The 27,763-nt window shown below is 39.0% G+C and overlaps 4 protein-coding genes and 1 pseudogene across 4 annotated transcripts; 4 read left to right on the top strand and 1 right to left on the bottom strand.

Moving 5' to 3' along the window:
• Positions 1-7: 7 nt before the first annotated feature.
• On the top strand, positions 8-2,684 carry LOC116004296. Its single transcript, XM_031244277.1, has 2 exons — positions 8-608; positions 976-2,684. The coding sequence occupies exons 1-2, from the start codon at positions 277-279 to the stop codon at positions 2,585-2,587; spliced, it is 1,944 nt and encodes a 647-aa protein (XP_031100137.1). The 5' UTR covers positions 8-276; the 3' UTR covers positions 2,588-2,684.
• A 651-nt stretch (positions 2,685-3,335) lies between these two features.
• Positions 3,336-5,356, bottom strand: LOC116004142 (pectinesterase-like). The gene is made up of 2 exons (XM_031244071.1): positions 4,372-5,356; positions 3,336-4,177 (listed from the first exon to the last, which is right to left on the bottom strand). Exons 1-2 carry the CDS (start codon positions 5,354-5,356, stop codon positions 3,336-3,338), a joined length of 1,827 nt encoding a protein of 608 aa, XP_031099931.1.
• Positions 5,357-11,269: 5,913 nt separating this feature from the next.
• LOC116004162 (probable pectinesterase/pectinesterase inhibitor 7) lies at positions 11,270-13,435 on the top strand. The gene is made up of 2 exons (XM_031244087.1): positions 11,270-12,348; positions 12,537-13,435. The coding sequence occupies exons 1-2, from the start codon at positions 11,322-11,324 to the stop codon at positions 13,226-13,228; spliced, it is 1,719 nt and encodes a 572-aa protein (XP_031099947.1). The 5' UTR covers positions 11,270-11,321; the 3' UTR covers positions 13,229-13,435.
• Positions 13,436-20,456: 7,021 nt separating this feature from the next.
• Positions 20,457-27,055, top strand: LOC116004141 (annotated as a pseudogene).
• Positions 22,742-23,636, top strand: LOC116004556 (glyoxysomal fatty acid beta-oxidation multifunctional protein MFP-a-like). Its single transcript, XM_031244657.1, has 3 exons — positions 22,742-23,086; positions 23,219-23,290; positions 23,384-23,636. The coding sequence occupies exons 1-3, from the start codon at positions 22,996-22,998 to the stop codon at positions 23,443-23,445; spliced, it is 225 nt and encodes a 74-aa protein (XP_031100517.1). The 5' UTR covers positions 22,742-22,995; the 3' UTR covers positions 23,446-23,636.
• Positions 27,056-27,763: the final 708 nt, after the last annotated feature.

The following is a 27,763-nucleotide window of genomic DNA, read 5'->3' as shown; positions in this document are numbered from 1 at the left end:
GTAAGTGGAAGAGTTGGGGCAGGCCATACATAATTTGTCAAACCAACGTCCGCTTCAGACTCCTAAGATCCACACTTTCATGGCACCCTGCGAGATTTTATAGTGATGCGAAGCGTTTTCTCAACTCCATAGTCCCCACACATCGAGTGTCATATCACCATCAATATAATTTAATGGTTGATGATTCCTAGGAAAGACATTACATGTATTAGGATCAAGAACCTCGGAGCTAGCTAACTAATAATACTTGAGTGGACGGCGTTTTCTTGATTAGTTATGGAGGTGATGTCGGAGAAACCGAGGTGCGATGGGGGAGACAAGAAGGGGAAGAAGAAGACGACGAAGGTGGAGTTAAGCCTAGGCAAAAATGGTGGGATTTTCATTTTGTTGGGTGGCGCGTTGGTCACGGCTCTTATTTCGTCGGCTTTCAGAAAGCCGCGGAAGCCCCGCGGTGGGAGCCCGTTAAAATCAACGGCGGCGGAGGAGGAGAACCGGGAGGCCGCAGGGGATGAGCGGAAGAAAAATATTATCGACGATGAAGATCCGGTGAGAAAAGGGCTTCAGTTCATTCTCTCTGATCCTTCTTCGCTCATGCCCGGGCATCTGAGGTTAGTTAGTGCCATTTCGGTCCAGTTTCGTAAATGGGCTGTTAGCTCATTGGTTATAGGATATAAATAATTATGAAATTAATTGATTGTTAAAAGTTGTTCTGTAAATTAACTATTAGCTGATAGTGTTTGGTTTAATTTCTAATTTAAAAAAGCTAATTATTTTACTAAACAGGGCGATTCATCTAATTAAGTTAATGATTCAAAAAGTTAATTGTTTTACAAAAAAAATTAATTAACCAAACACTAAGTTGTCAAATAAATCAAAATTGGCTAATAGGCTACATACTCGTTTGATTAATTTCAATGTTGGATATAACTTTTTTGTTTCTTTCATTCAATTTGATCAAATTTTCTCCGTCCAAAGAATCAAAGACGACGGAGAAGGTGATTGTAATGCCACGAAGGAGATCTATGAGACAACGGAGAAAGAAGAAAGATCACTGAAAATCCAGGCAATTGAAGAACAGGATAGCCCTGGAAATGGCTGTCATCAAGAAATCATCAGCAACCGCAGTTCAATTCCAGGCAGTGCAACATCCATTCAATTTGATCAAATTTTCTCCGTCCAAAGAATCAAAGACGACGGAGAAGGCGATTATAATGTGAGGAAGGAGATCTACGAGACAACGGAGAAACAAGAAAGATCACTGAAAATCCAGGCAATTGAAGAACAGGATAGCCCTGGAAATGGCTGTCATCAAGAAATCATCAGCAATGGCAGTTCAATTCCAGGCAGCGCAACATCCAGCGAACAAGAATATTCATCTCATCCATTTTACACCGGTCCCCTTTTCGAGCAAGCAAATTCTGAGGATTTGCCCCTCACGAAGATGAATGAAACAATGAAGACAGCAGTTGAAGAAGAAGAAGAGGAAGAGGTGAAAGAGGCTCTGGGAGAAGAAATGGAGTGTAGTGAAAAGAATTGCAGCCCGGAAATCGAATGGGATTTGTGTGATGGGCAAGATGGTATGTACAGCAGCCCTGAGATGCAGGGAAATGATGATCAGAAGAACTCTAATTCTGAACAGGTAACATCAGAAATCAATCAAATCACTCCCCCTGAAGATTGTGAAACCAATGTGCAAAACCTGGATTTAGCTGCTTTTCATGTTCCTTTGCACATTGAGAACTCTAATGAAGAAAATGGCACTACTAATGAGCCAGAAGAAGAAGAGGAAGAAGAAGAAGAAGACAATCCAATCCCAATTCTCCAATTTGTTGCCAAACAACATTGTAATGATTATTGCAAAGGTGGTGTTTCCATGGCAGATGAGAAAGAATTAGGCCAGTACTCATCCATGGATAACGAGGGCGAAGAGGTTGCTGGCAATGATGAGGAAGAAACCAACCAAAATATCGAGAAAACCCTTCGAGAAGATATTGTCACAGATGACACTGCCACAGCCAAACAGCATCCCATTCTCCCATCAAACGACACCGAAGGAGTTCAAGAAACTACTGAGGATGGCAATAATAATGAATGTGATTATGATGAGGAATACGGTTATGGTGACGGGGATAGGGATGATAATATTTCTGAGGAAATGGAGGAAAGCTCAGAAGGAGTGATGATATCCTCTGATGAATCTGATGATGATGTGGTAATCTGGCCAGCAGAGCCAGCACTACAGACCCCTTTAATGGGACTGAAAGGGCCTAAAGAAGAGACAGAAGATGACAGAACCCTAAAAACAGAAGCCCACATAAACCTTAAAACCATCAACAACACCAAGCTGCAGACAGGTGATTGCAGAGGTGATTTAAGGATGAACAACATTCAAACCAGTCCCAGGAAACTTACTATTCTGGATAATCTTGTCGCGTGCTCGCTACAATCGAAGCGAATAATCCTTGCAGGAACTGTTACATTGCTTATTGCATACTCATGCTTCTGCTACTTTGAGCTACCCTACTTGAAACCTTCTCTTGTTGTCATTGCAGCCATGTTTTTATCTAAGGTAGTCCTAGCTGGTTGAAGAACAGCCATTTCTTGAATAATAAATTCACTGTTTAGTTCATTAATGCAACTGAGAGATTTGCAGTTGCTTGAATAAAAACGAAAAAGTTGCTGTTTATTTCCCGTCTCAACTAAAAGTCGAGTGGACTGCACATCTAAATGCGGCCCATCAAGTGTGACGACACATTTATATTTTATATACATACATATATAATGCACAACAGGGAATCAGACAGACAGAACAATAACTGTTATTCCTATAATGTTGTCTGTAGAGTACATTGTACAAACTGTTGAGCCATAATGTTATGTAGAATTTTCTTGATATATAGCATCTGCCAATAAATCAGGAGATCTCGTTGATGGATACCCCGATTAGAGTACCCGATCTGAGAAGATCGGTATTGGGAGCCCGTTGGCTGATCGAGCTGGGTTGTTTGAATCTATGTGGCTCAGTCCAGGTAGGCAATTGGGAGGCGGTGTCGGATCGGATGCGCTCTGAAAGGCGGTTACCTTAGGCGAAATTAGGAAGCTCGGGAGAAATTTGGGATTTTTGCCTTAATCAGAGTTTTGTAACTTTCATGTCAGTGTGAAGTCCTAAAATGCCTTCCTAATCATATTTGTTAAAAAAAGTTTTACTTATTTCCTTGAATATGCTTATTATTCTTATATAAATATCCTGGAGTGACATGGTAATGGAAGCTCATTCTTTCTCTTGAGTTGAAATACAAACATAATTATTCTCTTTAAGTTTGAATGTTCTTCTTTTAAGTTTTAATGTAATGTTGGCGAGTCGAAACGGACATAATCTCAGACCCATAATAGTCGTCGTCATAATCATCAGTGTCGTCGTCGTCGTCATAATCATCAGTGTCGTCGTCATCATAATCATCAGTGTCGTCATCATCATCATCATCAGTTAAACCGAGATAATATGGGATTTTAGAGTCGGGCAGCCAATCACCGCCGTCGATGAGATTATCAGCAGTGAATTGTCTAGCCACGGAGGCGCTTTTGATGACTGTATATCCCGGCCACGTCACTCTCTCCGACGTATCGGCGCCGGGCCCTCTGTTCTTGTACTCCCCGTAGAACAGAGTTTTGAGAGCAAAGTTCCCATCCCATTCCATCCATCCGGCAGGGTCAATTAAACTCCCGATTTTCGACAACATGTAAACAGTCCGAGAATATTTTCTCCAAGGACGGCCGAGGAAACTCCCGAACGCGGATTCCACGGGAATCAAATCCGCCGCCGCCGCCACTTTGCAATGCAAGATTGAAATGCCAGTGGTTTGAAAAGGATCCATTCTTGATTGGGCCGTGATCACATTCTTCTGTCCGTACATGGGTCTGCGAGCGTACAAATTGCAGTTTTGGAACACGACGGCGGCGTTGCCAAAAATGAAGTCCACCGTGCCGTAGACGTCACATTCCCGGAAAAATTGGCGGCGGGAATGAACGTAGAGGGTATCTTGGTAGCCCACAAAGCTGCAGTCGTAGAAGACAGAGTAGTCGGAGTCAGACCTGACTGCTACAGCTTGGTGCTTCTCCGGTCCGGCATAGTTTTCGAATGTTATGCCTTTTGCTATGAATCCAGATCCGGCCACCACTGCAAATCAAATGTTTTTACATGCAATTAGGACTAGAAAAAGATAAATCAACTTATTGCCTCCTACTTATGTCAAAAAAATCAATAGACAATTCTGGCAAGAGGAATTATGATTATTAAGTTAACTGTGAGTCAATGTGGTTACTGAATCAATAACATGACAAATTTAGGAGTAAAAACTTGAACTTGATTACCAACGGTAGCAGAACGAAAAGTAGGCCATCCATCACGAGCGTTCCGGTTTCCTTTAATGAGAGTCTCTCCCATGCCATCTCCGACGAACATTATCATGGTCTTCTTCTTACCAACATCTACGTACTCATAGTAAGCACCAGCCTTAATGTATATCACAAATCTGGTATCGCTTACGTCCGGAGCTGCTGACAGGGCGTCATTGATTCTACTATAGTCGCCGCTACCGTCCTGGGCCACAATCAAATCAGGCTTGATTTTACGTTTCTTCTTACCCGTCGGAGCTTCTAGCAGCGCCCTGTCTCTCCTCGATAGCCACTTGGGAAACCCATCTTTCATTTCCCTGTCTCCCCGCCGGAAATTTGAAGAAGAAGAAAGGTTATCCTTTTCCTTCTTGATCTTCGTGAGCATGGACAGGGCGTTGCTGACGTGGCGAGAGATTTGTTCGATGCGTTTGATGATTAACGGGCGCACGTTCTTATTGCTGTCGGGAAAGCCGTCGAGACAGGTGTACTGGTTAGTCATGGCGGTGCTGAGGAGCGTCTGCAAGTCGGCGTAGCGTTTCGCCGGAGAATTCTCGAGACCGTCGAGGACCGTCCGGAGATCCGCCAACGCGTCGGAGAACAGTTCCAGGCAGACGTGGAGAGCGCGATTCTCCATTATTGGCAGGCCGGGAACCGCCCGCCGGAGGCGGCTGCAGTTATCGGAGGCCGTTATAATCTCCGACACGGTGACGTTCACGGTGGCGGAGATGATTTCGGGTAAAGATTTGGCGTGAAGATCGGGGATTTTCACTAAGGTTGACACGCAGAGATCCTTATAGAGGCTGCGTTCACAAGCTGAGTTGGCAACCTGGAGAACATGATGATGAATGTTGTCTGAGGTTGTCGCGTTCATGGCTAAGGATTGATAGGCTGTTAGAGACAACAGCGCCGGTAGGAACACGACAGGGACCCACATTATGGGATTCCGTCCGAGGTTATGCATTTCGGAATCTGAGGTACTATGATAGGCAAAGTGAAGATAGCGGGCGGGGAATATAAGTAGGGTGTGTGATAAGCAAGTGGCAGTTACGTAGCAATAGGATGAAGCCCTTCTTCAACTTGCATGGAGCGGTTAGGAATGAGCATGAACCATATACGTTAAATTGCATTTATTATAAACTGGACGTCTAGCTATTTGGTTGGAGTTATCATATCAGCTACGCAGACTAACGGCGTCCGACACAACTCTTAAGGTTGTTAATTAACGTGACACTACTCAAAAATCCTCACGTCTTCAATAACATTGTAATTCAAATTAAAATTCTAACTAACTACTCCGTATTTCCTTTTTTCAGTGGTCTACTATATTGGTCTCAGGGAGTTGGACCTATTAGGTGTAAACCTTATGGCCCATATAGTGAATTAGGTCCATAAGCTGAATTTCAAATGGGCCTTCAACACTCTTTCGCTAAATTTGCTTGTATATATAACTCATATATTTTAGTTATTGAACCGTACTATGAGGTAATCCGTAATCTGGTCAAGATGATTAAGAATATAAAATTGTTATTACTTCAAAAATGATATGAAGCATATCTATTATCTGAGAATGAACACGGGATAAATGATGTGTGATGAAATTAATAATCAAGTAAGTGTTATTAAGAATGAAAGATATAATTTTTTGATATGATTCATCTACTTGGACCACTTCTTGGGACGTAGTTGGTTAATATTTGTGTCAAAAAATTCGGTGTGATGTGAGGTGATGTCCCTGTCAACTACGTGAAACACATTTCACTATCATTTGCTGTAAAATCATTCCACAAAGAATAGCCACCGATACATTATGGAAAAATACACATTCCAATCCCAAACCCCTTTTTACGTGGTTCCACTTCATGCAAATTATTATTATAATATAAAAACATAACAAGGTTAAATCCAAATTATATCTTTGATTTTTGTCTATTTTTTCTTGGGGAGAAAATGTCGATTATTAGACTAAGACCAGTAGCCCAGTTAATTAAACTTGCCTTTTAATTTGGTTTCGCTTTTTGACTCATCATTGCATAATTTTGACGAGTAGTTTTCTTTAATTAGTTTCAACAAAAATTTAGACAAATACATCAGTTTTTTTCCGAAGGAATATAAAAGCAAAAATTACAAGAGTCATAATTAAATGCATGTCACTCATAAAATAAAGTTCAAGAATAATTAAATGGGGACAATTCGGGTAGAGTCAGTTTGACAATTACCTTGATAATTAATTATTCTTAAAAACCACATTACAAAATATTAATTGGGAATCACTTATAGCATCGCATAGTAAAAAATGAATAGATAGAATATATATATTTTTATATTATGATTATTAAATATATGATCATGTTACTTAAGTATACTTAGAATATGTCACCATATGTATAGAGAGAACATTTAATTGAAGTTTAAACAATTGAAAATTTAAAAATTATTGAAGTTATATACTTATGTTGTAGCATATATGCATAAAATAAAATAAAAATTGAGCATAAATGTTACTTGGTATAATAAAAGTATGGGTAGTAGCCTGAAACATCTCCAACTTGCCATTAATTTGACTGATTCTTTGTTATAAAAATACAAGTTACACATGAACGTAACTGAGTACGATGTCAGGAAAACTAAACAATATATTCATGCAATATAATGCCTAGTTGTAATTGACTTTGATTGTCAGGCACCCCTTTCTTGCAGGGTGCTCGCTTACCCACGGATATATACAACAAGAAATAAAAGGATTAAGTATTATACACACACACACATATATATATATATATAACTACAACGCGCAACAAGAAATCCCGGTGTGATAGACTTAATCGAGAGAGTGTTGGCATGTATTAAAGTTATGATTTTATTGTATGAGAATTATGTTTCATCCATACGATCTATCCGATTCATTGCACGGATAAAGATCCGTGAGACGATGGTGTGTGTGACTCTATAATTTCTTGGGGTGCTATGCAAATTTTAGAAAGACAACAAACTTCAATTAAAGTTACACGCAGAAGACTTGGACGTACGACGACTTTGCTTCTCATTTTCCAAATCAACCGACGGGGACGACCTTAGATTTGAGTCGGAAAAAAGTTACTTGGAAAACTCGATATCGCGTTAAAGACCCGGTGTCCTCGTTCCCAGTCATCGCTGAGAATTTGTCGGTGTTTTTTTGTTTTTGTTTTTTTAAATAATAATGCAAGGTAACTTTTGCTCGTCTGTGAGACACTGCATTGATATATGAGAAAATATGCAATTAACTATAATCAATAAAAAATCATAAGAAGGTGAACCATGATAGGTTATTAATAATTAATTGGTTTAAATTGAAAATGTTAATATTAATTATATTCAAGGAGTTAAACTTAATATCTCGTTATTACGAAATCAATTGTCTAATTGATTTGATTGGAGTTGGTGTGAGACTTGTTAAATATTACCGCACACAACACACTGACATATATAATATTGACAACAAATTTAATAAAAGTAAGTATACATGCAAAATATCCAATTTCCAATTTTAACATTTTGATAATGTGTGTGTGTGTTTATTCTTCATTGTTCTAAAATAAGTCATGAACCCAAAATAATAATAATAATAATAATAATAATAATAATAATAAAATTCCTTCTTGAACATTTGATATAATAAAGTTATGCTTTTTCCTTTCAAAAAAATAAAAATAATAATAATAGATAAATAAAATTGAGAACTGCACCAAATAACACACTCCCTGGTACAAACCAACTAAAACCATTTTTTTATTTGTATAGCCAACGCCCCGTTGTCTGGGTTCAAGAAAAAAATAAATAAATATTAGAATTTGTGTTACCTATACATTGACACTATTTTTATATTCGTAGAAACTGGGGTGGAATTACATTTTTTTTAGGAAATCAAGTATATATTAAAGTTTGTCACCGCTAAATCAATTCTGCCTTTGACCTGTTTAAGAAGTTCTTTAGCTCTCTTTTATTTAAAGATTTATTCGACTCTCCTACATTAAGTAAAAATTACTAATTATATATATATATATATATCAAAATTAATGGTAAATGTTTTGAGGAGACGATGCATCTCACCCTTCAGCCTGATTTTGTCTATGCGCATAAACTCTTTCTTAATTTGTAGTAACATCAATCAATTTAATTAGAGGTAATAATAGATGAACGGAAAATACATTTAATTTGTGAGTCTCATATAACAAGTAGAGTTTCCTTATAACCCTATCACCTATAAAGAAGTATGAGTATTTAAAAAAAATAAAATCTAAAAAAAAAACACTTAGTGGGTACCCATGTCTAATAATCATGCATCCCATAGAATATAGTTTATAAGGTTCACAAGTTAAGTTGACTAATTCCAATGGGATTCATTTGCAGTGCTAATAGGAAAGGAATATTTTGGGGTTTCTCAATCCATCCAAGATATAGTTTGAAACCTAGGCTAGCATGCATATTTATAATTCATTTGTCAACCAAAAGTTGGTGGAGTTAGCTACCTTAACTTACTCTCTGCAATATCATATCGCCCACTTAACTACATATACTTGCGACATTCTTTCCAATTAACGGTCAAATCCGACACCACTCGTGACACCAAACTAGCTTCAATTTGCTTCCAAAGAAATGACCACATACATGGATAATTCTCGTACCTAAATGATACGAGTTCAATTCTTATCAACTTCTTCTTGATTAAACTCATCATACAGAATTTTTTTAATGTGATTTATATTTTTTGTACGTGTAGTTTCCGACCTATCATATTAGTTTTTTAGTTGAGAATAAACTTATTTTTTGTTATTTGGTAGGAGTTCTCTATTTTTATTAGGGTTGTCAAATTTGAAATTTTAATAAATACATGACGCATCGTCATAATTGTAAATTGAGTTAATATCCAATTTAGTTAATTATGGACTATAGTGATTTTTCTTAATTTAGTCCTAAACACATTTTTGTGTTTAACTGAGTTCTTGACTTCGATGATTTTAATTTATCTAACTGAGTCATTATCTGTTATGATAATTTGATAATTTCTTATCCATTAATATTTAATTTAGTTCTGGACTATAGTGGCCTTTTCAAATTTAATTTTGAATATAGTAATTCTTAATTCTTGAATGGCAATACACATATATAGAGATGCAATATAATTAAGAGCAATTATTTGACATATATATAATTGACATGCAATTCTTTATAGCACTAACAAAGTCGCTGAAGAACTTTGAGGAGCAAACGCCACGGCAGCGCCGCAAGCCATCAATTAAGCGCAGCTAGCTAGCTTGTAGATAAATGTACAAATGGACGACGACGGTGCAGTGCCTACCTAGCTAGCGTGTTGACCGGAATCCTTAATTAATCAAATAATCATGCGACGCAGCTGGCACAAAAACACCATAAAACATAAATCTAATCCCATTCAAACTAAACCGATCACATTCAATATTACTTTGCAAAAAGTAGTGATATGCAGTCCAAAATTAGGTAGGGGTACGTCGAAATTATTGAACAATAATATCCATATATAAATGCTAATATTACTACTCATAAAATAAGGTTGTTCTACATAACATGCAATCCACCAAGTTCATCTATCAGTGTTAAAATAAATAATTATATTTTGAAATAATAGACTATGAGATGAGAATGCATTAGACGAATACAGAGTGATTGATTGGTCACCAAGGGAAAAGTAAGTGATGATCGAACTTAGTTATAGTAAAGTAGTATTGAGTGTAATGTGTAGTAAAAGAAGATGAGTTACAAAAACATGACAAGTCTTACTTAGATTCACGCCCTCGGATACAATTGCTTGTATCAAGTGAGTATGACATATATGTTATGTGTTGGTGGGTGAAAATAGACGACGGCCGGTTAATCACTCGTCAGCATAGCTTAGCTAGGCGTCATGTCAAACTCTATTGTGGATTCCCTTGACGTTACACCTCCTTATCTCCTCAAGCCGGTCAGGAAGACGCGTACGTTTTGAGACTTCATAGACTCATTTCTTTGATCTAAGTTTACTATTTTGATTTTTTTTTTAATAGGATTATTCTATAACTCCACTAAGATGCATAACCGCAACTCACTTTTACAAGTATGATAACTCTCATATATATATATATATATATATATACACACACACTAGTTTTACACGTATATTGTGGGAATGCACAAATAATTTAATGCCAATGTTCAACATTTTCATTAGCTAAGTATATCCTAATTACGTGCTTGAGAGAAACCAGCGCAGTTTCTTGCCGCCCTTTTCTCTTCATTAAAGTGTGTATATGTAACCCAGTTGGCATGTGCTACAAAGCCGTTGACTGTCCATGCTAATTTTCCTTTAATCAGCAATAAAAGTAAAACTATTTCTTATTAATAAATCATATTCTAGGACTTCAAATTGTAACAAAATACTCTCATATAGATCATAAGATAGATACTTTCTAATTTAGTGAGTTGAAATTCAAAACATCTAGTTTAATTGAACAATTCATCACATCTGATTCATACCTTATAAATACAGAGATTACACTTAGGGATACATAAATTTAAATGGATTGAACTAAGCACGTTGTAGATCAAGATTAAAGTACCTCTGACACGTACAAGAAACACAAACAAGTTGTCTCCCAAGTTTCTGTTCAATCATATCCCAGAAATGCATAAATATAATGCTACTAGCTTGAATTCAAGCATCCCAACATATATATTTAATTAAAAAAAAAATTCGAGATCTACGCGCTTTGAAGAATGGCCAACAATCCAATTGGTTGACTATTCCCAAATTTCCATGCTCGGCTTCAAAACTCCATTGTTGAATCTTACAACACATTATATATATACACACAAGCTAAGTACCTTACCTCAACCATTGTAAACACTAAACACACTTTATTATTTCATAGGAAAACATGGCTAAACATTATAAGCCTTATTTCCTCTTATTTTGCTGCATTCTCGTCGTGTTTCCTTTATGGTTCTCTCAATGTCGTGCCGCCGGAGATGCGCCGCCGTCGGCAGCGGCGCCGTCGAAAAATGTGTCGGCGTCCACCGTTTGCAAGTCCACGCCCTACCCCTCTTACTGCCAAACTGTTCTCCCCAGCAACAATTCCTCTTCCAATGTTTACGATTATGGCCGATTCTCCGTCCGGAAATCCTTATCCGCGGCGCGGAAGTTTCTATCCTTGATCCAGAGGTATCTTCGCAATTCCAAGTCGTTAACCACCACCGCTATTCGAGCTCTCAAGGATTGCGAATTCCTGGCCGGATTAAACATGGATTATCTCTCCAGCTCTTTCAAGACCGTCAACGGGACGTCCCGGTATCTCCCCGTGTTGGAAGCCGACGACGTGCAAACGTTGCTGAGCGCCATTCTTACAAACACCCAGACGTGTATAGACGGCCTGCAAGCCACGTCATCGGCCTGGAGCGTTAGGAATGGGATCGTGGCGCCGCTGGCGAACGACACGCGCCTGTTTAGTGTTTCTCTGGCTTTGTTCACTAAAGCGTGGGTGCCGAGGAAGAAGAAGGGCGGAGCTTGGCGACCGACCAAGAAACAGCTAGGGTTCCGGAACGGGCGGTTGCCGTTGAAGATGTCGGAACGGACTAAAGCGATTTTCGAGCGGGTTAGCCGGAGAAAGCTCCTGCAAACTCCGGAAGAGGACCAGGTTTTGGTGAATGACATTGTGGTTGTGAGTCAAGATGGGAGTGGGAATTTTACCACCATTAATGACGCCGTCGCCGCTGCTCCCAATAACACTCAGTCCACCGACGGCTACTTCCTCGTATACGTCACTGCCGGCGTGTACGAGGAATACGTCTCCATTGCCAAGAACAAGAAATACTTGATGATGATCGGCGACGGAATTAACCAGACCATCATCACCGGAAATCACAGCTATATTGATGGCTGGACTACTTTCAATTCTTACTCATTTGGTAAGTATATATAATCTCTTAACTTTTTACATGCATGCACCTAAAAATTGTTTGAGTATTTTAGTTGGTTGACCCTTCTAATTTGATATTATAAGATCTAGAAAAAAAATTTGTAGTCCAGGAATTTTTTCCAGTTCACTTGCCACCTGAGTTATTAACAATAATCATGTATGTCATATATTTTACAGCGGTGGTCGGACAAGGATTTGTCGGAGTGAACATGACATTCCAGAATACAGCGGGGGCGATAAAGCATCAGGCGGTGGCGGTTAGGAACGGTGCAGATTTATCCACATTCTACAGTTGTAGTTTCGAGGGATACCAAGACACACTATACGCGCATTCCCTCCGACAATTCTACCGAGAATGCGACATTTACGGCACCGTGGACTTCATATTCGGCAACGCCGCCGCCGTTTTCCAGAACTGCAACCTCTACCCGCGCCTACCCATGCCCGGTCAGTTCAACGCCATAACCGCTCAGGGACGAACGGATCCCAACCAGAACACCGGAACTTCAATCCTCAATTGCACCATCAAACCCGCCGACGACTTGGCCAACAGCACCACCACCACCAACACTTTTCTCGGCAGACCGTGGAAGGAATATTCCAGGACGGTGTACATGGAGTCGTTCATGGACGGTTTCATAAATCCCGCGGGCTGGCAAATCTGGTCGGGAGACTTCGCGCTCAATACATCGTATTATGCGGAGTTCAACAACACCGGCCCGGGATCTAACACGAGTGCCAGGGTAACGTGGCTGGGTTTCCACGTAATCAACGCCACCGACGCGGCGAACTTCACCGTCGCAAATTTCGTGTTCGGAGATGACTGGTTGCCGCAGACCGGAGTTCCATACTTTAGTGGCTTACTATGAACCCAGGCCAAGGCCAACAACTAATTTAATCCTCCAGCTTCACATTCATAACAATATACGATCAATCTGTGTTCTATTTGTTTTTTTTTTCTTGTTCTTTAGGATAATTTAATTATTATATTATATTGTTCCGCCATACCAATAATATATGTACACAAACTCCGCAAGGAACTTCTTGTTTGATGATTATACAAGTGAATTCAATTCTTTTCCCCCCTTCAATTCATGCTTGATATGCATCTTGTAATTCAATTTACAAATAAAACATTATTATGACATTCTTTATAGATGGTGAAACATTACTTAAACGATAAATTATATATACTCTGGACCAAGGTCCACAATAGTCTAAAATGGCATTTATATTACGTGCAGATAACAAACACATAATATGTTAATTGTTGTAAATTTTTATGTCGATCATATTTTACACAATGTTGTGCAGATCACATCACAAACAAGTACATTTCTAATATAATAAAAGTACATTATTTAATGGTATACAAAATAATGTACTTTTTATTTGTGATCCATGCAATAACGACTCGTTAACTACATGCACATAATATATTAATTAGATAGATGTATCTAATCCATGGTATTACAATTGCTACGTAAACAGGGTAGTTGAAGTAATGTTTAGAGTCCGCATGAACATCTCAACTGTCACAAAGGTGAAGTTTTTGAGAAAGATTAGGAGTCAAGTCTCACCATTAAGCGTGAGAGCAACTTCTCAAAGGGATTTTTTGTACGCAATAAACAAAATTTTTTAGAAAGGTGGATTGGATTGGCCCAACTAATATCTATCCAAAGGGGTAAACATCGGCAAATTATACTGTGCACCACGTACCTAAACGACGTCGTTTTGAGCATTGTAAACTAATCGTCCGTTTTTTTTGGAAATCACGTTTCCCGTTTCGGCCGGTATCTGTATTTATGTTAATATTCTGTGTATTCCAGGCAATCATTCTGTGTATTCTAGGCAACCGTTATGTGTATTATAGGCAACCGTTATGTGTATTCATGTTAGTAACACATGTTGTGATTTCATGTTAGTAACACATGTTGTGATGTGTTTGTGCATTCGAACGTTTAGGATGATGAGTTCTGTGTATTTTGTGTAAATATTATGTGTATTCATGTTATTAACACAAGTTGTGATGTGTTTGTGCATTCGAATGTTAGGAGGATATGTTCTGTGTATTATGTGCATCAATATTCTATGTATTATGGGCAAACATTCTGTGTATTTTAGGCAAACCTTCTGTGTATTCTATATAATGATTATGTGTATTATAGATAATGAATTCCCTGGAGTCATTCGCGTCCACTAACATCTGTGTATTTTGTGTCAATATTCTGTGTATTCTGGACAAACACTCTGTGTATTCTAGGCAAACGTTCTGTGTATTATAGATAATGATTATGTGTATTATAGATAATGAATTCCCTGAGTCATTCGCGTCCGCGTCTACTAACACCGAAACGACATCGTTTTACGTACGTGGTGCACATTGTTATGTGCACTGTGGTGCAGGGTATAATGATTGGTAAAGATCATAGTATGATTTACATTCCGACAAAGATTTTGACACCATTTGCTTTTTTACATCTAATCAATAATCACATCATATGCTAAAAGACAATGGACTTTTGCCGCTTGGCTGCTTGTCCCTACTCCCTACCAGTCAATGCTATATTCCTTTTCTCCGGTCAGTAACCGACGACGGAATTGACTTTGTTGTAGAGGAGAATTGAAGCAAGCAAGCCCGGCCCCACCGTTTTCTCCGCTTTGGCCCCGAGGGAAACTCGAATTCGATAAAGCTTTCGGTTTCAGTTCGGGTCGAATCTTTGAGCGCCAGAATCGCCGACGGCGGCACCGGAGGCTTCGAGGAAACCCAGACTGCGGCGCAGGAACACCCGCCGTGCAAACACGTGGAAGAAACCTAAGAAAACACAAACGAACACAACGACAACTACAGAGATTAACATGAGTTTTCCGGTGAAGGCGTAGTTTGAAGATTTGCAACACTCTCTAATTGAGCTGTCATCGTCCATGGCTTCCATCCGGCCTCAAGACACTTGGGTGCAGTACGTATGTGTTGTCGGCAGAATTAGGCAATGTTGCAGCAGCCATAATTAGGCAAATATCAACAATTGACAAAGAATTAGGCAAGTCAAAAGAGTTAGACATGGAGTTAGGCACCTACCAAAATATTTATTATTTGGTCCCTAAACTTTGGACTAACTACAAAATGACCCCTATTCCTCAACTATAAATAGGGAGGTCATTTGCCATTCTTGTCATCCCAAATCATTCTATTCTTCCATCATATACTAGAGATATTAGAGAGTTTGTTGAGTGTATTTCTCCTTCCTAGCAAGAGAGAATTATCCTTGTTTTCTCCTTGTTAGTTAGAGAGTGGTTGTAACTCCTATTTTCTCATAGTGAAATTCTTCTACCCTTGCCCGTGGTTTTTACCCTAATTTGTTTAGGGGTTTTCCACGTAAAATCTGTGCCTCATTTATTTTTCTTTCTCAAATTATTGTTGCAATCTTATCTATCCCACTTCCGCGGGCGCAACAATTGGTATCAGAGCCTTCAGATATATTGTTCAGAATTTGTTTCAAGAACAATATGGCAGCGAAATTTGAGATTGAAAAATTCAATGGGAAAAATTTCTCATTGTGGAAATTGAAGGTGAAGGCTATCTTGAGGAAAGACAACTGTCTAGCAGCTATCAGTGAAAGGCCGGTGGATTTTACTGATGACAAAAAATGGAGCGAGATGAACGAGGATGCTATGGCGGATCTATACCTATCAATAGCAGATGGAGTATTGTCAAGCATCGAGGAGAAGAAGACGGCCAAGGAGATTTGGGATCACCTCAACCGGTTGTACGAGGCCAAGTCACTGCACAACAAAATTTTCCTTAAGAGGAAATTATATACTCTTCGTATGTCAGAATCTACTTCAGTGACGGAACACTTAAATACGCTGAATACTCTATTTTCCCAGCTTACATCTCTAAGCTGTAAAATAGAGCCACAGAAGCGTGCGGAACTTCTACTTCAGAGTCTACCTGATTCGTATGATCAGCTCATCATCAACTTAACAAACAACATCCTTACAGACTATCTAGTCTTCGATGATGTTGCAGCTGCGGTTCTTGAAGAAGAAAGTCGGCGCAAGAACAAGGAGGACAGACAAGTTAATCTGCAACAGGCAGAGGCGTTAACGGTGATGAGAGGAAGGTCAACAGAACGTGGCCAAAGCAGTGGTCGTGGTAGATCAAAATCAAGTAAGAAGAATTTAAAGTGTTACAACTGTGGAAAGAAGGGTCACCTGAAGAAAGCTTGTTGGAATTTAGCTCAAAATTCCAATCCTCAAGGAAATGTTGCAAGTACCTCAGATGATGAAAGTGCTCTCTGTTGTGAAGCATCAATAGCCAGGGAAGGCAGAAAAAAGTTCGCGGATATATGGCTCATAGACTCGGGAGCCACATATCACATGACCTCAAGGAAAGAATGGTTCCATCATTATGAACCAATCTCAGGAGGATCTGTGTACAGCTGCGACGATCATGCCTTGGAGATTATCGGCATTGGAACCATCAAGCTGAAGATGTACGATGGAACAGTCCAAACTGTTCAGGATGTGCGGCACGTGAAGGGCTTGAAGAAAAATCTATTATCCTATGGAATATTGGATAATAGTGCAACCAAGATTGAAACACAGAAAGGAGTCATGAAGATTTTCCAAGGAGCGCTTGTGGTGATGAAAGGGGAGAAGATAGCTGCAAATCTATACATGCTGAAGGGAGAGACTTTGCAAGAAGCAGAGGCATCGGTTGCCGCATGTAGTCTAGACTCTACGCTGCTATGGCATCAGAAACTTGGGCACATGTCAGAACAAGGAATGAAGATTCTTGTGGAGCAAAAGCTACTTTCGGGGTTAACAAAGGTATCACTTCCTTTGTGTGAGCATTGTATAACAAGTAAGCAACATCGTCTTAAATTCAGCACATCAAATTCTAGAGGCAAGGTTGTTCTAGAATTGGTTCACTCTGATGTGTGGCAAGCACCGGTTCCATCCCTAGGAGGGGCAAAGTATTTTGTCTCATTCATCGACGATTACTCTAGGAGATGCTGGGTGTACCCTATCAAGAGAAAGTCAGATGTGTTTGCGACTTTCAAAGCCTTCAAAGCACGGGTGGAACTTGATTCCGGGAAGAAGATCAAGTGTTTCAGGACAGATAATGGAGGGGAATATACAAGTGAGGAATTTGATGACTTCTGCAAGAAGGAAGGCATCAAAAGGCAGTTCACGGTGGCATACACTCCTCAACAAAATGGAGTGGCAGAGCGGATGAACAGAACCTTGCTGGAAAGGACAAGAGCAATGTTGAGGGCTGCGGGCTTAGAAAAATCATTCTGGGCAGAAGCAGTCAATACCGCCTGTTATTTGGTGAATCGAGCTCCATCAACTGCAATCGAGCTGAAGACACCAATGGAGATGTGGACTGGTAAGCCTGTTGATTATTCAAACCTCCATATATTTGGAAGCATTGTGTATGCAATGTACAATGCCCAGGAAATTACAAAGTTGGATCCGAAGTCCAGGAAATGTAGATTCTTGGGGTATGCTGATGGAGTAAAGGGGTATCGCTTGTGGGATCCCACTGCCCACAAAGTTGTCATCAACAGGGATGTTATCTTTGTAGAGGACAAGCTACAAAGATGAGAAGTTGATGATAGCACGGAAAAGGAGAAGCCAGAAACTACTCAGATACAGGTAGAGGAGGAATTTAAACAAGATTCTTCTGAAGCAGAACCGGCGCACGAGGAACCAGAACCAGAACGCTCTAGAGCTCCAACAACTCGTCAATCAGACCGTGAAAGAAGACGTCCCACTTGGCACTCAGATTATGTTATGGAAGGGAATGTTGCATACTGCCTTCTAACAGAGGATGGTGAGCCATCAACCTTTCAGGAGGCGATAAACAGCTNAGCTCCAACAACTCGTCAATCAGACCGTGAAAGAAGACGTCCCACTTGGCACTCAGATTATGTTATGGAAGGGAATGTTGCATATTGCCTTCTAACAGAGGATGGTGAACCATCAACCTTTCAGGAGGCGATAAACAGCTCAGATGTTTCTCAATGGACGGCAGCAATGCAGGAAGAAATAGAAGCTCTCCATAAAAATAATACATGGGAACTTGTGCCACTACCACAAGGAAGGAAGCCAATTGGTAACAAATGGGTCTTCAAAATCAAAAGGAATGGTGACGATCAAGTGGAGCGGTATCGTGCAAGACTGGTGGTGAAGGGATATGCTCAGAAAGAAGGTATTGATTTCAATGAAATATTTTCACCTGTGGTTCGACTAACAACAGTTCGTGTAGTTTTGGCGATGTGTGCTACATTCAACTTACATCTAGAGCAACTAGATGTGAAAACGGCTTTTCTTCATGGAGATCTTGAAGAAGAGATATATATGCTCCAGCCTGAAGGATTTGAAGACAAAGAGAATCAGAACTTGGTTTGCAGGTTGAACAAATCTCTGTACGGTTTAAAGCAGGCGCCAAGGTGTTGGTATAAGAGATTTGATTCCTTCATCATGTGCCTTGGATACAACAGACTGAATGCAGACCCTTGTGCATATTTCAAGAGGTTTGGAAAAGATAACTTTGTTATATTGCTGTTGTATGTAGATGACATGTTGGTCGCAGGCCCCAACAAAGATCACATTGATGAATTGAAGGCACAACTGGCTAGGGAATTCGAAATGAAGGACTTGGGACCAGCAAACAAGATTCTAGGGATGCAAATTCACCGAGACAGAGGTAATAGGAAGATTTGGCTTTCTCAAAAGAATTATTTAAAGAAAATCTTGTCACGTTTCAGCATGCAAGATTGTAAGCCAATTTCTACCCCTCTTCCTATTAATCTCAAAGTATCCTCAAGTATGAGTCCTAGCAATGAAGAAGGGAGGATGGAGATGTCTCGAGTACCGTATGCATCAGCGGTAGGGAGTCTAATGTTCGCTATGATATGTACAAGACCAGACATTGCGCAAGCAGTGGGAGTAGTTAGTCGGTACATGGCGAATCCAGGCAGAGAGCATTGGAACTGTGTGAAGAGGGTCCTAAGATACATCAAGGGGACCTCAGATGTTGCATTATGTTATGGAGGATCAGACTTTCTTATCAACGGGTATGTGGATTCTGACTATGCAGGGGATTTGGATAAAAGTAAATCTACGACAGGATATGTGTTCAAAGTTGCTGGTGGAGCTGTAAGCTGGGTTTCAAAACTGCAAGCAGTTGTGGCTACGTCAACAACAGAAGCAGAATACGTAGCAGCTACACAAGCCAGTAAAGAAGCAATTTGGTTGAAAATGCTATTGGAGGAGCTCGGGCACAAACAAGAGTTTGTCTCTTTGTTTTGTGACAGTCAGAGTGCCTTGCATCTAGCAAGGAATCCTGCATTTCATTCAAGGACGAAACACATACGAGTGCAGTACCATTTCATCCGAGAGAAGGTGGAAGAAGGGACAGTAGATTTGCAGAAAATCCATACCACGGACAACGTAGCAGATTTCCTAACAAAGGTAATCAATGTTGATAAGTTTACTTGGTGTCGATCTTCCTGTGGCCTGATAGAGACGTAAGCGACATGGAAAGTGCAAGGTAGAAAGAATGGTGTGAAGATATGATTGTTACAATCTAATCTTCAAGTGGGAGATTGTCGGCAGATGTAGGCAGCACACAAGCTGCAAATTTTGATCAACATTGTTAGGCAAAATTAGGCAATGTTAGGCAAGTCAAAGTTAGGCATTGAAGAACAATTTATTGTTTGATCCCTAAACTTTAGACTAACTACAAAATGACCCATAATACTCAACTATAAATAGGGAGGTCATTTGCCATTCTAGCCATCCCAAATCATTCTATTCTTCCCTCATATACTAGAGATATTAGAGAGTTTGTTGAGTGTATTTCTCCTTCCTAGCAAGAGAGAATTATCCTTGTTTTCTCCTTGTTAGTTAGAGAGTGGTTGTAACTCCTATTTTCTCATAGTGAAATTCTTCTACCCTTGCCCGTGGTTTTTACCCTAATTTGTTTAGGGGTTTTCCACGTAAAATATGTGCCTCATTTATTTTTCTTTCTCAAATTATTGTTGCAATCTGATCTATCCCACTTCCGCGGGCGCAACATGTGTCCTATACTTACATATTTATAAAAACAAGCTAAGGCGGTTGCAGAGCTAAGGAAAGAGGAGAGGAAGTTTCGTAGAGGCCAGGGGGTGGTGTAGCACTTCTATTTTTAGAAAAGACTCGTCCCAACGATCAGAACACTAGGTGACAGAGGGACGAGGTACTGAATCACTCACCAACTATATTAATTGGTAGCACTTTTATAGTTGTACGGTATGTTGCAATATAGACCATGGTCCATGGTATAATTTGCAGCAAATTATTATGTATACACAAATTTACATATTGAAAGTTTAAAATTTATATATTAAATGTTCATAATTTGAATTGTAAATTATGAACATTCAGTACATAAATTATTATTTTGAACTCAGATCTCCCTTACATAATTTCTTCATTATTAGTTTTATAAGTGTTGGGGCAAATTATACAATAATTATACCATAGATATACCATAAATATGAGTCTACCTTACAAAGTAGATGCCAGTCTATAATATAATTATAGTATAATTTGGCTCTAACACTTGTAAAACTAATAATGAAGAAGTTATGGTCCGGAAAGCCAGTTTTATCGAGCCGTATTGGGTGACTTATGATGGGCCGTAATCTCTTCTATTAATGGGCTTTTCCCTATAATATGGGCCTGAGACTATAAAACAACCAAGTCCCAACCCATAATGGCGCGAAGAATTTACAACAACCACCGCGGCAGTTAAAATACCATCGTCCGGTTGCTCAACTGTACTGGCAGTGGGAGATGCTCAACTGCAATTGGCCGGCGAGATGAACGGAACGACGTCGATGGAGGTCGGAGACGACGGCGTCGCCGTTATCACCATCAACAATCCACCTCTCAATTTACTCTCAGTTAACGGTACTTTTACCCATTAACTTAAATTCGAACTTTTTTTATTCTCGCCGGATCAAATTCTGGTTCCTCACTGTTTTCTCTTCCAAATTCTTTACCTTTAAAGTTTCTGAAATGCTATCCATTCGGTGTTTTAAGTGGTACTCAGCTTAAAAAGGAGCGTAGAGGAAGCCGTACAGAGAGATGATGTGAAAGCAATAGTTTTGATTGGTATGCTCGAAAGAGTATTCTAATTTGGTAACTAAATGAGAAGCCGGAGGGGTATTCACCTGTAAACCCTAAATCTTGAATTTGACTTGGCAGGTTCCAAAGGATATTTCTCGGCAGGCTTTGATGTGACGGCCTTTGGTGTAAGCCAAGGGTAAAAGAGTAAGAATTGTTATAACTTTTTTCTATAATGTGGAAAACCTAAGCTCCAATAGTCCAATGTGTATAAAGGGGTTCATTTCACAACAGAAAGGAAGGACCTTGGCTTCATGTCTTTAGAATTTGTCACTGACACTTTGGAAGGTAAATGTACTTAGAACACCTTGACTATCTTGTATTAAATGGAAAATGCTATTTCCACAAATTTTGTATTTNAATAGGGAGGTCATTTGCCATTCTTGTCATCCCAAATCATTCTATTCTTCCCTCATATACTAGAGATATTAGAGAGTTTGTTGAGTGTATTTCTCCTTCCTAGCAAGAGAGAATTATCCTTGTTTTCTCCTTGTTAGTTAGAGAGTGGTTGTAACTCCTATTTTCTCATAGTGAAATTCTTCTACCCTTGCCCGTGGTTTTTACCCTAATTTGTTTAGGGGTTTTCCACGTAAAATATGTGCCTCATTTATTTTTCTTTCTCAAATTATTGTTGCAATCTGATCTATCCCACTTCCGCGGGCGCAACATGTGTCCTATACTTACATATTTATAAAAACAAGCTAAGGCGGTTGCAGAGCTAAGGAAAGAGGAGAGGAAGTTTCGTAGAGGCCAGGGGGTGGTGTAGCACTTCTATTTTTAGAAAAGACTCGTCCCAACGATCAGAACACTAGGTGACAGAGGGACGAGGTACTGAATCACTCACCAACTATATTAATTGGTAGCACTTTTATAGTTGTACGGTATGTTGCAATATAGACCATGGTCCATGGTATAATTTGCAGCAAATTATTATGTATACACAAATTTACATATTGAAAGTTTAAAATTTATATATTAAATGTTCATAATTTGAATTGTAAATTATGAACATTCAGTACATAAATTATTATTTTGAACTCAGATCTCCCTTACATAATTTCTTCATTATTAGTTTTATAAGTGTTGGGGCAAATTATACAATAATTATACCATAGATATACCATAAATATGAGTCTACCTTACAAAGTAGATGCCAGTCTATAATATAATTATAGTATAATTTGGCTCTAACACTTGTAAAACTAATAATGAAGAAGTTATGGTCCGGAAAGCCAGTTTTATCGAGCCGTATTGGGTGACTTATGATGGGCCGTAATCTCTTCTATTAATGGGCTTTTCCCTATAATATGGGCCTGAGACTATAAAACAACCAAGTCCCAACCCATAATGGCGCGAAGAATTTACAACAACCACCGCGGCAGTTAAAATACCATCGTCCGGTTGCTCAACTGTACTGGCAGTGGGAGATGCTCAACTGCAATTGGCCGGCGAGATGAACGGAACGACGTCGATGGAGGTCGGAGACGACGGCGTCGCCGTTATCACCATCAACAATCCACCTCTCAATTTACTCTCAGTTAACGGTACTTTTACCCATTAACTTAAATTCGAACTTTTTTTATTCTCGCCGGATCAAATTCTGGTTCCTCACTGTTTTCTCTTCCAAATTCTTTACCTTTAAAGTTTCTGAAATGCTATCCATTCGGTGTTTTAAGTGGTACTCAGCTTAAAAAGGAGCGTAGAGGAAGCCGTACAGAGAGATGATGTGAAAGCAATAGTTTTGATTGGTATGCTCGAAAGAGTATTCTAATTTGGTAACTAAATGAGAAGCCGGAGGGGTATTCACCTGTAAACCCTAAATCTTGAATTTGACTTGGCAGGTTCCAAAGGATATTTCTCGGCAGGCTTTGATGTGACGGCCTTTGGTGTAAGCCAAGGGTAAAAGAGTAAGAATTGTTATAACTTTTTTCTATAATGTGGAAAACCTAAGCTCCAATAGTCCAATGTGTATAAAGGGGTTCATTTCACAACAGAAAGGAAGGACCTTGGCTTCATGTCTTTAGAATTTGTCACTGACACTTTGGAAGGTAAATGTACTTAGAACACCTTGACTATCTTGTATTAAATGGAAAATGCTATTTCCACAAATTTTGTATTTTATATAGCTGATTCACAATGACCCCTAGCTTTAGGTGGTGGACTTGAGATTGCACTTGTAAGTAACAATTCTTTTCAATTAAAAACAAATATGTTCATCCCTTCTCCTTCTCTTCCACTTTAATTTTCCTAATACTTGCACTTGGCTGGTAGATGTGCTTTTAATGATATATTATTGGTCTACAACATTAGGCCTGCCATGCCTGCATATCAACTTCTGCAGCTAAATTGGGTCTTCCAGAACTTCAGTATGGGATTCTTCCTGGACTTGGAGGTGCAATAACTATTTCCCATGCATATTTAATATACTGTGTTTGGCTGTTTGCATCTCTACATTTGATTTTGTAGATAGCTGTGCACTGTGGCAAACTATTAAAATTTATATGTGCAAGTCCAAGGTCATAAGTGTTTGATAGTGTCACATTATATAATATATATATATATATATATATATATATATATATATATATATATATATATGATTCTTTATGATTTATAGATATCTTGCTGAACTGGACTCAAGCAAATTTTTTGGATCAGGAACACAGCGGCTTCCTCACTTGGTTGGCCTTTCTAAGGCTCTTGATATGATATTGGTATAGTTCAAAGCTCTTTTCTCATGCCCTCTCCATCCCCCTTGCAAGATTTTATTTCCTTGTCTTCTTTGTCTATCTTGTTTCATAGAACATACATGCATTCAAACACTTTGAGTCATCTACTCATAGGAGATGTGAATTTCTCTTTAATTATGTGGCTGTTTCATGTCCACCCTATCTGCTGTTGTAGCCATCACCTTATTTGGGACAATTATGCATTATTCTTTGAACTTCAGATCTAAATTATTAGGAAGTCCAACTTATCCCTGCCCTTTTCTTTCATCCTCTAGATGTCAAAGTGAATAGATGGAGAGGAAGCTCTAACTGCAGGCCTCGTTGATGCTGTAGCTCCAGCTGATAGGTTGCTTGGAACAGCTTGTCAGTGGGCCTTGGATATACTGGAGTCTCGAAGACCACAAATGATTAGTCTTTACAGGACTGACTAGTTAGTGCCCCTTGCAAAAGCGAGGATAATACTCAAGTCTGCCAGAGATCAGATCCAGAAACTAAGCCCAAGTCTTACTCATCTTTCAGTTTGCATTGATGTCATTGAACACGGCATAGTTTGTGGTCCTCGTGATGGATTATGGAAGGCGAGTCTTTTCTCATTGTTGAAATAAGTGGCAAAGTGCAATTATGTTGATTTTGTTCTTTTGTGCAGGAAGCAGAAGCTTTATATGAACTTAAGCAATCTAATACTTGCAGAAGCTTGGTCCATATATTCTTTGCTCAACGTGAAACCTCAAAGGTTTGAACAAAATCTATCAATTCTTTTGTCCCTCTTTCTAAAAGGTTTCGACAAATGACTTCTTCTTTTCTCAGTCAAGAAAATGATCTAAAGCTAAAATTTGATGTTCTAAGTTTAGAAGAATGATGATTTGAGATCCCTGCTTATATTTTGTGCTTAAACTTGTCTTAGCTTCCCGGGATCACCAATATTGGCTTATCACCGAGGAAGATTGGTAATATTGCAGTAATTGGCGGGGGGTTGATAGGCTCTGGTATAGCAACAGTGTTGGTTCTGAATAATTTTCATGTAGTCCTGAAAGAAGAAACTGAGGCTTCTCTGCAGAATGGGATTGGCAGGGTCAAAGGTGAGGTCAATCCTATTTTGGTTTTTCTTGTTATTTTGATAGAACGGTAAAATACAGGTTTTCTTGTCTTCATTTTCAGCCAATCTGAAAAGCCATGTCAACAGTGGAAAGATGACTGGGGAGCAGTTCAAGAAAACCTGTACTCTTATAAAGGGTGTCCTAAGTTATGAGGGTTTCAAAGACATGGATCTAGTCATTGAGGTAGATTTCCTAACAGTCAACACTTCAACTAGTACTTTATGCTCAGAGAGTAATTCTGGAACTGGTAAGGGAGATACCAGATGAAATTATATACATTTTCTTATCCTTCTTTCTTTTGTCATACTTAGGCAATGCCCGATATCCCTTCCTCAAAAGAGAGAATTTTTGCTGATATAGAAACCAGCCAAATCCTTTGATCCTGAAGTGTATTAAGGAGGCTAGGAACCTCTCTGGTATCAACATTAACTTGGAGGTCTCTCTCTCTCTCTCTCTCTCTCTCTCTCTCAGCACTAAGCACTTTGAGCTCAAAGCATAGTAGTGTGCTCATGTTTTGTACCAGTTCACCATGCCATCAATATAAAATGGAAAAACATATCATTTCGAATACACGTGAAAGGATTGGCTGATGAAGAAATACTTGAGATGATACTGTTCCCCGTTGTCAACGAAGCATGCCACATCATTTCAGAGGGAATTGCAGAAAAAGCATCTGATCTCGACGTTGCCTCTGTCATGGGCATGGGATACCCGGCATACAGGGGAGGGGTCATCTTCTGGTCCGATATTATTGGCCCCAAACATATTTGTGCAAGATTGGATGATTGGTCAAGAAAGTATGGAAACTTTTACAGACCCTCTGCCTACTTAATGGAGCAAGCATCTAAGCAAGGTTCCTTGGTAAGAAATCTAAGACTGCTTAAGCTGGTTAAATTAGATAATTTCCTTGACTACAAAAGACCCACAGCCTTAAAAAGATCTTAATCTGATACAGAAAACTAATGTTTAGTTTCATGACACATGCTTGCTGTCACCATTTATCTTCCCAGTTCCCCAAACCATGAGACTTAAATCACTGTTTAAGCCTTAAGGATGTGTATAAAACACAAATGCAGGGTGCAGGGAATCAGCAGATGTCAAAATCAAGATCACAGTTGTAATTGCATCTCCAATGTTAAAGGAGTTTTCTCCTTCCACATTGCACTTTTCAACGGTCCGTCACTTTCTGGGACACGTTGCACTTTTCATCGTCTTTTTACTCATGTGGAGGAGTTTTCTCCCCCATCGAAGATGCCCGAACAACTAGGCTGGCCAAGTTCTTGTAGTTGTGATCTTAAGGCCATGTAATCAGAAGAGAGTTGGGAACATCATATCACAATGGCTATGCTGTGGAATGTGAGAAAGCCATATGCAATGTGTCAGTTTGAACTGGTAGAACCCACCCACCTGAGTTGTGTCTGCACATTAATATAAGCACCTTTTGTAATAAAAATGATGTTTTGGATGAAAGGGTAGCCAGCATTTTCGATATGCTAAACAAATGTGTTTCATAAGCTTGGTTCTGTTATACTGATATTGTTAAATATTGCAGATGCCAAAGATCTTGTGGTCAAACGGCATAGCTGTGACCCTCTTAAGTGAGAGGTCACAAGTTCCATCCCTAGTAGGGGTGATGGCTCTTTGTATATATTTTAAGATTTGAATATGTTGATGTGTTTTGACTTTATCTCCAACTTTTACTTAGTCATTAGTAATTACATTTACAATTGATTTTTTATTAGTAAGTTTGAACCTTAACTTAAATGAGGGCCACTACTCAATCGCGAGATGTGCCTCGGACTATAAATCCCCATACCTCCCTTCACGGTGCTTTGAAGCATATTAATCCTAAGCTCCCATGAACCCGCCCTACACCTACAAGAGGTCTTCTAAGTCCCCAATGACTCCTCAAGTTTCAAATGGGGCTCACCCCTAACGCGGAAAGCAAGACTAAACGCTGATTAGATGACAACTTAAGTTATTCGGCGAGGTATTAATAATCATTTTAAAATATGTATTAAAAGTTAAAATGAGAACAACTATTGATAATAAATAAAATGGTTGAATTCACTAAATAAACAAATAAATAATGATCATATTATTATAACTAGTATTTAGTATTTCCGCCCGTGCGTTGCACGGTATGGATTTGTTATAATAAGTTAAGAATATTTAGATCGATATACAATTATGTAAATTATAATATCGAATATTATATAGTGTAATTAAAGAATTGAGTTTGATCGATTATGTTTTATGATGTTATCATTGCTTGAATTTAAGCAAATAATTGCCCAATTAATAGCCTATGTGTATATATATGCATCCGGTGCTGAAGTTTTAGACATTTTATATATCAATGTTTATGATTTGTATTAATTGGGCTAATTATCTC

Source organism: Ipomoea triloba, chromosome 14 (assembly GCF_003576645.1).
Source record: "Ipomoea triloba cultivar NCNSP0323 chromosome 14, ASM357664v1".
In the NCBI taxonomy this organism is placed as follows: domain Eukaryota; kingdom Viridiplantae; phylum Streptophyta; class Magnoliopsida; order Solanales; family Convolvulaceae; genus Ipomoea; species Ipomoea triloba.
Note: the sequence above shows the minus strand (reverse complement) of the source record. Positions and strands in the feature narration are given on the sequence as shown.

What these genes read in the sequence shown, in the direction of transcription:
- LOC116004296 (XM_031244277.1), top strand. Translation starts at nt 277, where the DNA reads ATGGAGGTGATGTCGGAGAAACCGAGGTGCGATGGGGGAGACAAGAAG. An exon ending in CTCATGCCCGGGCATCTGAG is followed by an intron (nt 609 to 975) that starts GTTAGTTAGTGC and finishes CTCCGTCCAAAG; the next exon opens with AATCAAAGACGACGGAGAAG.
- LOC116004142 (XM_031244071.1), bottom strand. Translation starts at nt 5,356, where the DNA reads ATGCATAACCTCGGACGGAATCCCATAATGTGGGTCCCTGTCGTGTTC. An exon ending in TTTTCGTTCTGCTACCGTTG is followed by an intron (nt 4,178 to 4,371) that starts GTAATCAAGTTC and finishes TTTGATTTGCAG; the next exon opens with TGGTGGCCGGATCTGGATTC.
- LOC116004162 (XM_031244087.1), top strand. Translation starts at nt 11,322, where the DNA reads ATGGCTAAACATTATAAGCCTTATTTCCTCTTATTTTGCTGCATTCTC. An exon ending in TTTCAATTCTTACTCATTTG is followed by an intron (nt 12,349 to 12,536) that starts GTAAGTATATAT and finishes TATATTTTACAG; the next exon opens with CGGTGGTCGGACAAGGATTT.
- LOC116004556 (XM_031244657.1), top strand. Translation starts at nt 22,996, where the DNA reads ATGAACGGAACGACGTCGATGGAGGTCGGAGACGACGGCGTCGCCGTT. An exon ending in CAATTTACTCTCAGTTAACG is followed by an intron (nt 23,087 to 23,218) that starts GTACTTTTACCC and finishes CGGTGTTTTAAG; the next exon opens with TGGTACTCAGCTTAAAAAGG. An exon ending in GAAAGCAATAGTTTTGATTG is followed by an intron (nt 23,291 to 23,383) that starts GTATGCTCGAAA and finishes TTGACTTGGCAG; the next exon opens with GTTCCAAAGGATATTTCTCG.